This window comes from Hyaena hyaena, unplaced genomic scaffold (genome assembly GCF_003009895.1).
Source record: "Hyaena hyaena isolate Hyena2069 unplaced genomic scaffold, ASM300989v1 scaffold_349, whole genome shotgun sequence".
Taxonomy (NCBI): domain Eukaryota; kingdom Metazoa; phylum Chordata; class Mammalia; order Carnivora; family Hyaenidae; genus Hyaena; species Hyaena hyaena.
In genome coordinates this window covers 310,846-328,336 of record NW_024080982.1, presented here as the reverse complement: position 1 = coordinate 328,336, position 17,491 = coordinate 310,846, and the positions used below count along the sequence as shown (strand labels likewise).

At 37.8% G+C, this 17,491-nt stretch overlaps 1 protein-coding gene across 1 annotated transcript in view; it reads right to left on the bottom strand.

Moving 5' to 3' along the window:
- Positions 1 to 405: 405 nt before the first annotated feature.
- Positions 406 to 17,491, bottom strand: part of GPATCH2 (G-patch domain containing 2) — a 175,919-nt gene continuing 158,833 nt past the window's right edge. Inside the window, exons 9-10 of the mRNA XM_039249898.1 lie at positions 13,065 to 13,153; positions 406 to 656 (exon numbers count right to left, since the gene is read on the bottom strand). Coding sequence (XP_039105829.1) covers positions 436 to 656; positions 13,065 to 13,153 — 310 coding nt within the window. The 3' untranslated portion in view covers positions 406 to 435. The remainder of the gene's footprint in view (positions 657 to 13,064; positions 13,154 to 17,491) is intronic.

Genomic DNA, 17,491 nt, shown 5'->3' with positions numbered 1-17,491 from the left:
GGGTTCTGGGGATGATAGGAAACAACATCCTTTCCACCTATCCCACAGAGAAATCTGTGGGTGTCTCATGTTTGCCTGGGCATTGCACACAATGAATGAATCAAACTAGAAATGACTGACCAAGGAGATCAAAATAAATAGGGGAAATGAGCTGTTCTTTATACCTTGGAATTACTAAAGTTGCTGAAAAAAAAAAATATAAAGGTAAAGATTTTCACTTTAGCACCAGTAACTGTGAGGGAACCCTATTTCTATCACTGTGGTGATACCGTACTCAGTCAGGACGCTAGAGTGAGGAGTTGGAGGCAAGGTAGTTTCTGCTTCGAAAACGGAAGCTATGTTGTAATTTTAGGACAATGGAATATATATATCTATGTATATATATATATGCATAGTGAATAAAAATTGTAAAACATTTTTTCTTTGTTTTTCTTCTCAGGTGGATTTTCCTGAATTGGGAGTGGCAGGTGCAGGGGTGCTTTTTGGTAGAGGAAATCCAAGACCTAATCCTTTTGGCCTCTGCATGGCTTGAATTGGCTCCGCGATCCCCTTGCCATCTCGTCCAAGGCCCGACCCAGGCGTCCAGCCCATATTCTGGAGCATCCGGTTTCCAATGTTGCTTTCTAAGATTGGCTGGGCGTTTTCTCCTACAAATCCTGAAATCAGAAAATGACAAAAAATAAAAATACAACAACCCCCCAAAACACATTAGTACAGACACACGTGAAGATCCCTTTTCAAGCTAAGAAAATCATATTCTCATAAGTTTTTCTTTCAACAAGGTACCCGGAGTCTGGGAGGGAGGGTGCTGTTTATTCATCTTGGGAGAAGGAGGTTGTAGTGGTAGAGGGATCGATGGAAGAAAGATCTCGTTTAGAGTTTCAGCTATACGAGTAAGTAGCTGATTAAGTGATTTAATTTCTTGGGGCTTTTGTTTTCTCTTCTGTAAAGCACGTGTAACAATGTCCACTGCCTACCTCACAGAAAATTGCCAGGATCAGATGAGATCGTGTAGGCAAAGTATTCTCGGTAAATGATACAATACATAGAGATTTAACTTCACTGCTGTGTGAGTGTCAGTGGTGAGTCTGAAGATCACCAACCTAACGCCACAGTACCTTACACTTGCCTGGGGCCTTGACATTCAGTAACACTAAAACCAACCCAAATAAAAATCACACTGACAACATCCCTAGGAATTGTTGACATTGCTCTAATCTTCTTGTTATTTATTATTTGGACTATAACTATGCACCCTTTACTTCCTTTCTTCCCCCCTTTTCCCATTTCTATGTTTTGATCACTCCAGAAGGATCAAGAAGGGGAAAATAGAGAAGAAAGGATATTACAGTGATAGATGGCATTATATATAAAGTAATCCTTCCCTTTGCCCTCCATACCTGATCTCCTACCTTCCTCGCTCCTTAGCTTGGGAAAGGAGGTTTGGGCAGAGCTTACCATGAGATTTAAAAATAGCTGTTATTTCCCCAGTGTTCTTAGCAAAGACAATTGAGAGATGCAGCCATTTTAAGCATTATCTATTTGATGACATTTTCAAAGATTGACCTAAAAAAACAGTTTTTATTTATTTTGAGAGCAGAGAGGCTGACCCAGGGCTCGATTCCATGAATCGTGAGAACACGACCTGACCTGAAATCAAGTCAGATGCTCAACTGACTGAGCCACCCAGATTCCCCCAAAGATTGACTTTTACCTTAATTTTCTTGTAGGCTTTTATGGAAATAGTTGAGCATATGAACCGTACATCTGATTCTAGGGGAAAGCATAGAAGTACCAAATCTCTAAAGTCCAGGGATTGAGAAATTAACAAATGTAAAACTCAAGGAACCACAAGAACCTGGGCTCCCTCCTTTGATTGCAGACTTGGCTTTGCTCTGTGTGCTCCAGCTGTAGCACAGGCTGGCACCCTGAGAGTGGTCCGTTTCTGCTAATCCTGTTGCAGGAGCTGTGAGACTGTGGCTTGTGAAAGGAGAATATAGCAAATCTAGAGATAACCTGTTAAAAGCAATCAGGACTCTCAAATATAGAACAATTTCTTATGGTTACTCCCCTTGCAGAAGAAGGAAGTGACCATCAAACAAACACTGGAGAATGTGTGGGAAAGCAGATGAGGGCATCTGAAAACAGTCTTTGTTTTAGTGAGAACATGTTTAGCTCAACCTTCTCTATCAGAGCTTTCCAAGAAGTCTGTGGTAGAATTCGAGATCACAAACTTGCAGGGATGCGGTGCTGGCTCACCCTTCCCTCCCTAGTCCTTCGGCGATAAAGTTGTCTCACTTTTCAAAGATCTGAGTATGTCTCTGGTATATATACCAGCTCAGCCCGGGAGCCAGCATATTTCTGCTCTGAAATGTGGGCTGTCTTCCTGGACAGTTTGAGGGCCGAAATGGGCAGCTATTGATAAGCTCACTCACTGCTCTTGAATGCTTGTGAATCAGATGTCTCTCTGGCATCAACCCACACCCCCCTCCACACCTTTTCTGTCATCATCAGTTTTTCCTCCCTAACTCGGGGGTTATGAGGGTACCTTCTACTCCATCTCCACTGCCCAAGAAGGTTGGGACTCTCTGTCCTACTCCTTCTCTAAGACTATGCTTAGGATGGTCATACAAGGCACATAAGGACCCTCCGGCACCAAGAGAAAAAGTTACCTATGCAACTGCAAAGTGTCGCGTTCTACTGCTTGGCCTGGATGGTGGTTACAGAAATGGTCAGTGCATTATTGTTTTTTAAACTGTACCTATGCATCTTTGTGTATTTGTTGGTATGTATATTTCACAATAAAAAATCATAAAAGAAATGCCAGGGCTGGACCAACAGTTTCTTTTACGGGGTACTTTGTAGCTGGCATTCTGGGGGAGAGCAACTGGCTTGTTCCTCCTGACTCTGACTTGTACAAGAAAGAAACTGCAGAGAGCTAGAAATAAGTTTTAATAACCGACACTCACTTACTATAATCAATTGATTTTCAAAGCCCTTTATTGGACATTGTGGTAGTCTCAATCCTCAGTACATTTTAGGACTCAGAATAGAATACATTCTTGCCATTTGCTAAATTAGTTACAGGGAGTAAGTAAGAACTAGGTTACCACAATGAGTCAGTTTTGGGTTTGTCAAATTGGGTCTTCACTCACTGAAACAAGTACCTTAACATGTAATGGAAAAAAACCCAAAGAGCTTGAATGGCAATGACTGTTGTCAAAGAAATTTCATAATTGACATTATTTACTGCTAGACTAGGGCAAATACATACATACATATGTATATATATAATGTCTCTCTGTGCACATATGCGCGCGCGCACACACACACACATATAAGATGTAAAAAATGGACCTTTTAGTTACACACACACACACACACACACACACCCCAATGAAACACTCTTTGTTAAAACTCTTTCCTAATATAACAACAAAAAAAAGCAATTAGGTTTTTTCATGATTATGGTGGCAACTGAGACGGATGTCCAAGGTATCTAATATTTTCTGAACAGCCGCCGATCAGGAATATGAGGTTGAACAGTGCGCTAGCGTTCTGTCCCACATCCCTGATTTTTCAGTGACTGCTACAAATTACTTTAATTCCATCTCTAAGCTCCAATCAGATCAGAGGTCTACTGGTGCTCTGGCTACACATCTGTTTAATCATACCTTGGATACAAGAGCTTGCAAAAGTTCAGGTTTAAAATCTGTTTCATATTTAAGAAAAAATATGAGGGTAATTTAATACACCTCCTCAAAAATTGCTAAATTATGGTCAACTCTCAGTTCCAAAGTGAGGGAATATCAAATGGTAACAGACTATCATAATTTCAAATGTTGGTATTTCATGCATGGTGGTCCCAGCGGTGGGCACACTGATCCTTGCCATGCTTGTGTTTTCTATATAGATGGAGAAGAACCCACTCCTCTGTATTTTATGTGCTTTCATCTCTCTTTTTCATGAAAATAAAACAAAGTATTATTTTGTACTTTGAAGTAAAACAATGAAAAAAAGGAGAACATTTAAGTTCTCAAGTGCTAAATCTTTCCACACAGAAACACAGATTCCTGAAAAACAAAAAACGCTTTTCTATGCGACCTTAGAGAAAAGGTAACAGTTACTTCACTTTTCATGGACAATGATTCTGGAGTGAGATCTACTGTTGGTCTCTCCTCCTTTTTATGAGATTAAGACTTGGGAGGGGAACAACTGTCTCCGCACAGCACCCTACAACCTTAATTTCCTTTCCTTTTGCTCTTGGCAGTGTTAAATCTTTTAAGTCCTTTCCTTGAAGGCTCTCCCCCCATTTGGGCAATTTTAGCACCACGCAGCCCGTTATCCCTCCATCATTCTCCCGTCCCCAGCCCCCTTCACTCGGATCTCTCATATCTATGACCGCCGAGTCGCTCCTTTACCCTCAAATCTTCCAGAGAGTATTGTGGATGGTAATTCACTTGCGTAATTGGCTCAAGAGATGAAAATCTTGTATCGGCCTCTCTTAGCTGCTAATCTGTCCAGCTGACTGCAAGCCTAATTGGCAGCTTGTTTAGTAATTTGGCTTTAAATTGTTGTATTGATGTTGGATAAACAGCCAATGGAGGGGGAGGTCATACATGCTGCAGGGTTCCTACCTAACAGCTCACGCACCCCCCCTTCAGACACGCTCCTGTATCCAGAAGGCATCTGTGGTGCGCACTCACTCTTGCTTCCCATCCTCTTTTCCCTATTACTTTTCTAGCCAGCTTGGGGGCAAGGCTATTTATTATTATTATTATTACTTGCGGTTATTAAAATCTTGAGTTATAATACAGTCCTCTGTTCTTGATAACTAATTTAAGGACATGGGTTGTTTGATTACTATTAACTAAAGAAACAGCATTTAGCAGAGTCTACAATGTGAGAAAATGGTAGGTGTTACTACTCTTTGTCAGATGTTTTAATTATTTCAGTCTGAATATAGAAAAGCCTGATTTCACTCGGCATTTTATATGCGAAACTGTAGACATTTCTCATGTGGATTTTGTTAAATCAAATCAGTTCGAATCTTTAATTGCCTAAAACACAAGGCACATACTTTTAAAATAATAAATAATAAAAATTTAATGTAGAACTAATTTCCTGTTCTTTTTTTTTCTTAAGTGATGAAAACTTTATAAAAATTGGAAGATGTAATCTATACTGACATGTTTAGAGAAGCAAGTGTTTTTATTTACAGACATTTTGGTTACACAGAAATATATTTCTTTTTTTTTAATGTTTGTTTTTTATTTATTTCTAGGAGAGAGAGAGAGAGAGAGAGAGAGAGAGAGACAGCATGAGCAGGGGAGGGTCAGAGAGAGAGGGAGTGACAGAGTCTGAAACAGGCTCCAGGCTCTGAGCTGGCAGTCAGCACAGAGCCCGACGCGGGGCTTGAACCCACGAACTGCGAGATCATGACCTAAGTGAAAGTCAGACGCTTAACCGATTAAGCCACCCAGGCGCCCCACAGAAACATATTTCTTATGGAATTGTTATGAATCAAAGAATAGTCTTTTCAAAAACTAAAAAAGTCTTAAAATGGTATCAATTCTAAAGGTACACAGTGATGTTTCTTTACAATAATAGAATCAGGACCACTTATGGTCTGCCTGTTATGTATCATGCACGTAGCTTACTTGTTAGGCATATGACATTTATTATCTCCATTCCTCATAACCACTGTGCTAGGAAGGAATCATAATCGGCCTTGGAGACAAGATGTCCCTTGACCATGACTACGCAGTGAGTAAGCTAAGATTCAAACTCTGGTTAAGTTTACTCCAAAAGCCTACACACTTTCCATGAGAATTAATGGCAAGAAAATAGTTTTAGTGGCAGTGATGCTTCAAATAACTAAAAAAAATCAACAACAACAACAACAAAAAAAACCCTGATTGGGTTATAGGTGAACTGTAATGGTAACTTCTCTTAATTTGCATATGGACAACATACAGCAAAAAATAAACTGACACAAGTGGATAACAATACATAATGACATCTGCAGCTCTGCAGGTTACAAATACTTCCATATCCACTATTTCTTTTGATTTTTTTTTAATGATTTTTTTTTTTTTTTTCTGAGAGACAGAGAGACAGCGTGAGCAGGGGAGGGTCAGAGAGGGAGACACAGAATCTGAAGCAGGCTCCAGGCTCTGAGCTAGCTGTCAGCACAAAGCCCGACACAGGGCTCGAACCCACGAACTGCGAGATCATAACCTGAGCCGAAGTCGGCCGCTTAACTGACTGAGCCACCCAGGCGCCCCTCTTTCTTGTCATTCTAAAAGATAGGTATTACTGGTTTCATTTTACAGATTGCACTAAAGTTTGAAGAGGTATCGTAACATACCTGCACAAAGCCAACTAGCTAGAAAGTGTCCCAGTTAAAGCATGAACTCTCATTTGAGTCTAAATGTTGACTCACTGACTGAAATTTAACTTAAAAATTTAACTGTTAGGTCATTTCTTTTGCCACATTCTCCCAAATGACTAAGGTTTTACTCTATTCCCAAATTTCCAACTCCTGAAAAATTTCTAGTCTAACCTACCATAGCAAGTCTGTCTGAAAAGTGTTTCAACTTTCTTGAAATGCTTAATTTGCTTGTGATAAATACAGCTTATCTGGCTTTCTTTGACAGATATTTAAATTACAATGTAAGTTTTAGTTGCACTTACTGAAAACAGCATTTACAGGGTTTTGTTTTTTTATCTATGACAGTAATTTCTGAATTTAATTGTTGCATTTTTACTCTATTTACAATTATTATGATTACTGGTATGTCTGGATCTATTTTTCCTATATTATTTAATGCTACTTGCCTCTATATTATTGTGGACTTCTCCACATTTTTGTTTCCTCCTCTATGGTATCTATTGCTTGTTTACACTAGCTTGAAAATTATGTTATATTTTTATTCTTTTGGTTATTACCTTTCAGTGTCAATATGCATACTTGACTTATTATTTCTTCACACTTCCATACTGTTGTCCAGAGCTTTACTTCCATCTTACTTTTATACATTCAAATTAATCATCTTCATGGGCACTGTCACCATCATTATTAACTTTTATATATTCAATATTTTAGCTTTATGGACATGTTTAACAATGTCTTTGCTCACAAGTCCTTCTTGATTTTGATTCTCTTTTTATACGTCCCATTTTCTTTTTACATGAAGTGCTAAGTTTGGTAATAATTGGTCTTTACCTGAAATTATCTTCATCCTCACACTTGGGAAATAGTTTAACTGGAAATAAAACTCTATGTTGATAATTATTTTGTCTCCACACTTTGAAAATATTATCTCTTATCTTCTAAACTATACTTCTGTTTTCAAGTTTGCTACCAGTATAATGTCATTTCTATGTACATTATATCTTTTCTCCCTGGCTACTAAGTTCTTTTCTTTCTCTTTGGTGTTCTTAAGTTTTATTACAATGGACCTATGGCATGACTAAATTTATATTTACTATTTTCTGATAAAGACTTGTGTACTGTTTGAATATGAAGGTTCACATTTTTCTTCAGTTGCAAAAATTCTGTCATTTTCATTGAATTCAGTCAATATGCCCCTGGAACAATGTACCTCCCTCTCCTTTCTACCTCTTCTGGAAGCTCTATTAGATGTATTCATGTTGAACTTCATTCTCCTACAAGTCTTCCAGCCATTCTACCTTCCATATTTTTACCTCAGTGCTTCTTTCAGGTAATCTTTTCAAATTGCTCTTTAAATCTATTTATAATTTCTTTTTTCTTTTTTAAATTTTTGGCTTATGAGATCACTTTCAGTAGGTTTTCATTTGTGAAATAAGAAGAGTCATTTAGGGTTTAAGGCATGTACCACCGGAGTGGCTTTGCATTTGCTTTAAAGACCAGTTTTTGGTTAATTTTTTTGGTTTGGTGTAATTTTAAACTAGAAATTCATGGGAGGGTAGGTTCTTGGTTACAAATCTTCAGAGTCTTCTACTTGAAGCCCAGGTGGAAATGAGATTCTTTATTTTTCTGTGCCTGTAGGTGGAGTTTTGTTTCTAGTCTGCCCTCTTCTGAGGATAGAGCTTTCCAGAGATTCTGGCTTGACAAGATCCTTACTTACCCCCAACTCCCCAGCTTAGCTCCCTACCCACAGGGGCACTCACTAATGTACCTCAGGATGTCCCAGACGGGGACAGTTCTAAACTGGGCACAGGCAAGCGGAGTGCCTAGAATCATTTCTGGTCTTCACCATTTACTTTCCATTTCAGTCTCAACTATACATCTGAAAAAACTGCTTTACATTTTGTTCAGCATGTCCAGGTGTTCTGCAGTTTGAATATTTTCTCATTATTTAGCCTTTTATATTGTCAAGAACACAACTGTTTTCTATCTGAAGTGGATGCTTCCCCTTTCCGTAAGTGCTCCTTACACCAAATGGAGAGCTGAGTAAGACTCTCCCAGAACACCGAACTGAAGGGTAGTTTGGTGATGGGTTGTGTCAGGAGGATGAGGGGGACATGTCTCCTAGGCTTTTGCTATCGGTTCAGATATAGTCTGGCTTCAAATGTAATACCAACAATTTTCTCCCAAAGTCTGCCTGTCTTAAAATCCTGGAAGAGATAAGATAAACTGCAGTGGTCATATAGATCCAGCAGTAAAAAAAATATATATATATAATTATTAATAAAATAAATTTGGACAACCAAAGAGATATAGCACCTTGGAAGGGAACTCGGTCATACCAACCACTTCCTAATTATGATCAGTGTGACTGTTCATTAAAAGCACACTTTTTAAAAATCTCCACCCATTATTATGACTGAAACTTGTCTTTATGGCCTTAAATATTCATAGAGATTATTTCATTTTTGAAATATCAGTAGGATGCTGAGGAAAAAGTCGGTGAGTCACAAAAAGCTGTAATCCAACCTCTTGTGTGTCCAAGAAAACAACAGTTACCCTGTAGCAATATCTATACCAAGGCATTAAACTTCAACAGGCATCTCTTTACATAATTTAAAATGTACAGAAAGAAGGTTGACTCCTTATGATGAATATTTTCCCTATGATACTTGTTCAATAGAAAGCAAAAACAGTAACAAGAAAAAAAGGCGCAAAATAGTTAATTGCAAATACTAATTGCAGATAACAATGAATTTAGTAATGCATAGAGAACAAAGCATTTAAAAAAATGTGGTAGCCACAATATTTCAGAAAGCACACTGAAATCTTTTTACTCTCCAATCCTCAGTAAGCTATGACTTCTATCAAAAACACAGACCATAACCAACATTGCTGACTGCCTTTTAAAAATGTGTTAATAATATTCTTCCTATTTTGTTCACTGCTTTTCTTCACCTTTACAGATGACATTTTTCAAACTATAAAATGCATTCCCCTGGCAAATCTTCTTGCTTCAACAGTTCTCAATTTTATAATAGTAAATCTACATCCTTTGCTACTGAGACATCCACTATCTTTTGGTATGTGACTTTGAATGAGGCAGAGAACAAGCCATACATTTAAAAATCAATATCTAACCTTATCAATATTCATTTTACTTTGTCAATACAAAATACAAAGGTGAAAGAGCAGTAAATAAGCTAAAGCACTGAAATAAATTTGGTGTTCCTGTCACAATTAATAAATGTTCAGCCGATAACACTGTTGGCTAGTCTATAGCCTTATAAAGAGAATGAAATTGTGCTTCAATGCTATTGCTACAAGAGGGTGAGTAAAATTTTCAACACAATAGCAGGTAAAGATGATCTGATTTGGGGTTATTCATTTCATAGGAGGCTTTTAAAAATATATTATTTATTATGTATAAAACATAGAATTGTTTATTTTTAGAGTCTTACATTGTCATATGAACCCTGTTCAGGATTATAAAGTTAAAGTGCCACATTATAGTTTTCTGAAAATGTTTTGGTAAATGTTTTCTGAACCTGCCGGGTGACCAGATAATATTTCACATATAAATCAGAGGGGATCATTAAACAAGATTTGAGTTGTCCGTCTTTTAACTCTTATCCCCTATTTTGAAAGAGAGGCAGTTTATCTTTACTTGCATTTTTCCGGCATAGATTGAATGTGGACTAAAGGCAGAAGAAACTGTGAAAACATACCTCAATTCAATGTGTTATCTGGGAGGTCTGCAGGAGCCTATAAAATGGTGAGAATACTCACTTTAAAATAGTTCTATGTGCTAACTCAACTTTGGAAGCTTACAAATATAATTGACTATTGGGGGACTGAATATACTTCAGAATTTGAAAATTATAATTTTCAAAAAGAGACAAGATGATCTAGGATTCATAACCTCATTATCAAAGTGTATTTATGCAAAAGCATTTCTTACTTGAATTTGGATAATAATCTTCACCTTTGAGTTGATTCATTAGTATTAGAAGATATTCTTTTTAAAACTGAGGACTTTTATTTATTTATTTATTTTTTTACAAATAGTTTATTGTCAAATTAGTTTCCACATAACACCCAGTGCTCATCCCCACAAGTGCCCTCCTCCATGCCCATCCCCTCCCCCCACATCCATCAGTCCTAAAACTGAGGACTTTTAAATAACCTCATTCTCTTCCTCTTTGAGAGGAACAGTTATTCAAGGATTTAAAAAATGCATTGGAAATGAGTAACATAATTCTCTTACTCGACTACTGTGAGTAATTACAAAAATGCATTAAATTGCTATGAATTATATTCTTTAAGCAAAAGAAATCTAGTAATATAATCAAAATCCTGAATCTTAAGAGAATCAGAACAGTTTTGAAATATAACATCTGGAATATGCTGGTATGAGCTTATGAATGTTTTAGGCTAAAGTTTAATGTTTATACCCATACTCCGTATAAATGATTTCCTCTGATGCTATTGAGACGTAACGTCAAAATCACCTTGTAGAAATAATTATATTATCCTCTCCTCAACCATTATGCATTTTCCTTCTCACTTCACATATGTTCAGAGTGTTAGAACCTGACCCTGATATTCTCTCTTCCTGATTGCTGGCACAAAGGTGCTTTAGTCACACTCTTAAGATTGTTCTTGTACTATTTCTGCCACTAATGTCTGAATCATTGAAAGATAAGAGAATTCAGGGACCATTCAACTGGAATGGGGCTATTAGAGAATCCTACACCTGCCTTATGAAAGATTTGAATTGAAGAACTTAAGACATGTATTTGATCTAAAAGCGGCTATATGTTCCTGCATAAAGAGATATATTAGAAGTGTTCTCACAAAGGTTCTATATCTCTACATAGCAATACTGAGATAAGTTTTCCACAAAACTTAAGACATAATCGCAATTTCAAATAAACATATGCAATGGAACAGTCTTTACAAATGTTTTCTTACACAAAGGCCATAGTATGCTGTCACAGAAAGACTAGGGACTTGGAAGTCATGCAGGTAGATGTAGGCTTAAAACCTCCCTTGGCCATTCAATAATTATGTCTTCTCAGGTAACAAAGAAAAAACCTAATACTTCTCTGAATCTTAAATCTTATGGTGTAAAGTGATGATTATGCCACCTAGCTCACAAAGTTATTACAAAGATAACATGAAAAATAAACTTTCTGTTACATACTAGGCACCCAATAAATGGTAAATATTATCCTGCATTATTGCGAACACATTCCACACACAGGTGCTTCTCACTTCCAAATTCTGAAAACTCAATACAGCCACAAGATGGAGATCAATATTATATTTACTCATAACCACATGCCTAATTTCATAATGTCGCCCTTCACATAGATGGAACAATGGCATTATGAGTGCTCCAATTGTAAGGCACGCAATATTTTTAGTACTGAACTATAGGATAAATGCCCTAAATAAAAACTAAATCTTCACATCTTTTATCTCTTTGAAATCACCGTGTCCAGATTCCCCTCCCCACCTTCTCACAGTTTATTCTCCTGGTAGACGTGAATCTTATTTTCATATTCTACAATTCACAATGGAAACAATAACTTCTCCTATACAAGGTTTCCCAAATGAAGTTGAGAGAAAGTTTATAAATCTGAATGGTTAAGGATCCAGGCAATTGGCCAAAGTTATTCTTCTTTGTAACTGACCAAGTAACTACACTGAAAACATTTCTTAGGGCCAGTTTGCTGTATCACAAATCCATGATGGTTAACTGTAGTTTATTCCTTGTGGGGTGTCTACATTTTAATGCCCAGTTGGCTTCTTCTTTCATTGGTTTTCATCTCTGCCTTCCTTACCACTGCTCTTGCATGAGATTTTGTTACACATGCTAATGTTGTTATTCCTATCCTTCACCACCACGCTTGAGTCTTTTAGGAAGGTTTCTCCGGCCTACTGACTTCCCTCTGCTCAGCGCTTGTTTCCCCACATTCCACACTCTTTACAACGGCATGCTATTCGAAGAATGTGATTTTTGAGGTGGAAATGAGAGATTTTTATTCTAGGGCAGGTTTTTTTTTTTTTTTTTTAAGTAAGCTCAATGCCCAATGCGGGGCTTGAACTCATGACCCTGAGATCAAGAGTCTCCTGCCCTATCGACGGAGCCAGCCAGGCATCTCTGTTTAAATAAGGAAAGACAAACCTAGGGTTGCTGTAGAGCTGGGGTGAGAAACCGGACAGACACAATCATGGTTAGCTTTCTATCTTCCATAATATGGGGCCTTGTGATTTGAGGCTGCTCTTTATACTTCTGAATTGCTTCCTATTAATCTCTTCTGGGGTTATTTGCCTTTTCATCTATTAATGCCTTGTCTTCCCAACCAGTCTATAAATTTCTGGAGGCCAAAGACACAGCCTTTGAAGTTTCTGTATCCTTTAATACCTTACACAAAATCTTGCATTTGGGCAGGTGTGTGGCAAATATTTTGTTGACTGACTGCCTGAAAAGTCTGCACAAGGAACACACAGTATATCCTGACACCAAATTGCAAATGATTTAACAGTTGCTTGTAACTGTGCTTTTTCCTCAGTGCGAGTGACTTCGAAGTATCTGCATTTTCTTCCTGACGACTTATGAACTTTGTATTTGTGCTCTGCCCCAACCCCTTCTTGCTTTTACCTGCTGTAGTAGGTCCAGGTTGAGGTGCAGCTTTTCTTCTGCGTTTGATATCTCCAGTGCATAAGGATCCCAAATGCATGCTTGTTTGCCTACAAGTAATTATCAGAAAAAAAACTATTAACAAAGGAGGAAAAAAAATGACACATAAATACACAGCTTGGGTAATCTGAACCTAAATCAAAACATTCTCAACAAAGATGGAACAGCATAGTAAAACCACCAATCTTGTTTATATCGAAACATAATTACGTTTGTTGACAAGCGTTCAGCAGCTAAATGCGCCATCATAAATTGTTACTGGAATGAATAATATAAAAGGAATGCTTTTTAATTTTCAAAACTGGCAATCTTTCTAGCTCAACATAAAATCAGGCACTGTTGCTTCTGACAGGAAAATAGCTAAGATTAATTATCTAAAGAGATCACAATACTGTTGCTAGGTTATCAATTGGTTACTAATGCTTTACTGTCAGAGCAACATTTATTACAGGAAAAGTATGATCAATTTCTTTTAGGATATTATGTGGCAGTGAATTCTCTTAAAACATTTCAAACAGATAGAAGGAAATAATGATGTTCTCTCTTATAATTCATATGATTAGAATTCTTTGGTTAATTGTTTTAGCCAGGTGAGGAAATATAATTTGAATGCATTAATGCTGGTCTGCTGCTACTAAATAGGCTAACGTGATATTGGATTATATTTGTAAACACATGATATATAAGAACTGAGAAGTAGAACATCTGCTATTCTTAAAACTAGTTAGAACTAGATTATTTTGCCTAATCATGGACTCCTAAATTATAAAGTTTTGGAAAAATTAGAAATGACTCAATTAGAAATCAAGACAAAATAATACAAAGTTGGAAAGGATTTAAAAGTCTTCAAACATTTGAAGCTAGAGAGGGTCGCTGTTCATTTCTTGGATCATAATTTCTGATGTGGGGTTGGGATAGTATCTGGGGATCATGAAGCAGAAATAAATGATGCATGTTTATTATAGCACATGTTCTTCTAGTAATTCATAGAGATGTCTGGTAGTATCTTGAAGTTTTATAGCACCTATAGGGACCAAGGGCAGGCATCCCCAAGATGGGGCACTCTGGCATGCAGATAGTTTCGGGATGAAAAACATCAGCCCAAAAGACTGAGGAAGAAACTTTATTCCTCTCTCCCCCACCATAACTGACTAAAAGAATTTAGATAGAGGACTTCCTCTGGGAAGAAAGCTATCACGATTGATAACTACATTATAATATGAACTAACTATGACAGAAAGGGAGGAACCTAACAAGGCCTGTTGTCTCTAAGTCCTCTCTATGTCTCATTGTTTCTGAATGGCGCAGCAAACATTTGTTCTCTTTCATCTTCTTGTGCATTATATTCCTTCTCATTTGTGTCCCAGATTCCTACCCTTCTCCTTAGTTTAGGATGACATATATGCTCCTTTTGCTGGAATGATTTTGGAATCTCATGTCTGTGTGGGTTCCCCATATGTACAAAATTTAAGTTGATTTTCTCCTGTTAATTTGTCTCATGTCAATTTGATTCTTAGTCCAGCTAGAAGAACCTTGAATGACAGAGGAAAATTATTTTCTCCCCTACACACCCAATTTGAAAACACTCAGACTACTAGAGAAAATTTTAAAAGGAAAAATTCATTCAGGTATAAACCAAGATATATATTTATACACATACACTCAGGTGTTTAAATATAATGAAAAATCGGAACTGGGGAGTTTAATTACGTTACATATAGGTTCTAGCCATACTGCACAAAGCAAAGTATAATAATGATCTGACTGATCCACAGTCATATAAATAAACTGTGAAAAGCTATCAATATAGGTAGCTGCAAACAGGTATTTGTCTTGTTTTCTCTGCCTTTTGTATTAAGTGCATATTGTTTTTCTGTTAAATATTTACAATTATTTTTTAAAATGTTTATTTGCTTATTTTGGGGGGGAGGAGTAGAGGGGGTGGAGAGAGAGGGAGAGAAAACAGAAAATCCCAAGGAAGCTCCGAGCCATCAGTGCAGAGCTGAATGCCGGACTTGATCTCATGAACTGTCAGATCATGACCTGAGCTGAAATCAAGAGCTGGATGTTTAATTGACTAAGCAACCAAAGCACCCCTAAATATTAACAATTTTTAAAATATTTCAAGAAATAGTTCACGTAGTGACTAACTTTGCAGAAATACACACGTGCACATACACATATGTCAAAATGTTTATAGACATGCAAAACTGTAGCATTTTTGTTGGACTTTGAGGTGTGGTCATGGCCCCAATGCCAAGAAAAGTGAATTGTTATAATCTTATCTATTACTTTTTTTTAATGTTTATTTATCTTAGAGAGAGAGAGAAAGAGAGAAAGAGAGAGAGAGAGAGAGAGAGAGTGAGCAAGCATGAGAGGGGGAGGGGCAGAGAGAGAGGGAAACACAGAATCCAGAGTAGGCTCTAGGCTCTGAGCTGTCAGCACAGAACCAGACGCGGGGCTCAAACTCATGAGCTGTGAGATCATGACCTGTGCTGATATCAGACTCTTTAACTGGCTGAGCCACCCAGGTGCCCCTGATCATCCCTATCTTTAAAAACTATCAGAAATTTTTAAAAACATAGTAATATCAGAGAAGACACATCCTTTTTTATATAAAGTTAATGAATTCATTTATTCAGCAAGCATTTATTAGTATCTGCTACAGACTTGGTATAAGATCCCAGAGGCGTTGACAGTAAGGAGAGTAGGAAAGAAGAGATAGAAGAGACGAAGGTCATGGTACGTTCACTTCTTATTACTGAAGGAGTTTACAGTCTGAATGGGGAGACTCAGTCATGAGTACATGAAATAAGGACACTGGTGACAGTGGCTGGCACTGCCAATTTTATTAAATACTACTAGAGATTATATTATTTAGTCCTTATAACAATTCTTTTTTTTTTTTTAAGTTTATTTATTTACTTTGGGGGGAGGGCAGAGGGAGAGGAAGAAGGATAATCCCAACCACGCTCCACACTGTCCATGCCAAGCCTGATGCAGGCCTCAATCTCACGAACCATGAGATCACGACCTGAGGCAAAACCCAGAGTCAGACACTTAACCAACTGAGCCACCCAGGTGCCCCAGTCCTTATAACAATTCTAAATATGTTGTGTTGAATATACCTTTCTGCCTTAGTAGGTAAATATTTATGTTTCAGTGGAAACCAATACATAGTCTTCTTGACATGAGATTCTGATTCTACAGGAGCTAGTTTACAATTCTAAGTTATAGACATCTGAAAACAATGGGAAATAATTCTCACCTACAGAAATGCAAAGGGACTGTCCTGACGAAGGACAATCCTCCTTTCTGTGGAAAAGCCAGTTCTGCATCCATTTGCACATTTATGTCCATGTTCCTTACTCTTTATAAATTTGTGCTTCTTTGACTTCCCCCTTGAACCCCTTATAAGATGTTCCTGGTTCCATCATTCACTCATGAGTTAAATAACATCTCAAACACATACTCTTTTCATATTTGTGAAATAGTCATGATTTTACCTTTTTGTCCAAAATTATCCTTTAACGTCTTTGATCCCTCATGGACCCCTCCTGCCCACCTCCCACCCCCACCAGTGAAAGACTGCAGCAACATTGACCTTCTGCAGAGCATACACCAGACAGGCCTAGATATCGGGTATGGCGGAGGAAGAGGGGGAGGTAACGTTCTGAAAATGGGAATAAGGTAAGAATCTGAATTCCGAGGCATGGCCCTTTTGTGGTTGAGCTGTGAAAACCAGCCCGTGGACCATCTACTTCTGATCCTCTTCTTAAATACATAATTATGCTGGGGTGCCTGAGTGGCTTAGTCGGTTAAGTGTCTGACTTTGGCTCAGGTCATGATTCAGTTCATGAGTTCGAGCCCCGCATTGGGCTCTGTGCTGAAAGCTCAGGGCCTGGAGCCTGCTTCAGATTCTGTGCCTCCCCCTCTCTCTGACCCTCCCCTGCTCACACTGTCTCTCTCTCAGAATTAAAAAAAAATAAAAAAAACCCAAAAAAACCCAAAAAACATAATTATGCTAAGTGAATAAGTCAATCAGAGAGAGACAAATAGCATATGATTTCACTCATATGTATAATTTAAGAAACAAGACCAATGAACACATGGGAAGGTGCAGGGGAGAGAACCACAAGAGACTCTTAATGATAGAGAACAAACTGAGGGTTTAGGGGAGGGAGGTGGGTGCAAGAGGGGCTAGATGGGTGATGGGTACTAAGGAGAGCACTTGTGAGGAGCACTGAGAGTTGTATGTAAGTGATGAGTCAGTGAATTCCACTCCTGAAGCCAATATTGCACAGTATTAATTTAAAATTAAAAAAAAAACAACAACCCTCCTCTCCTCCTCCCCCCAACACACACACACACACACACACACACACACA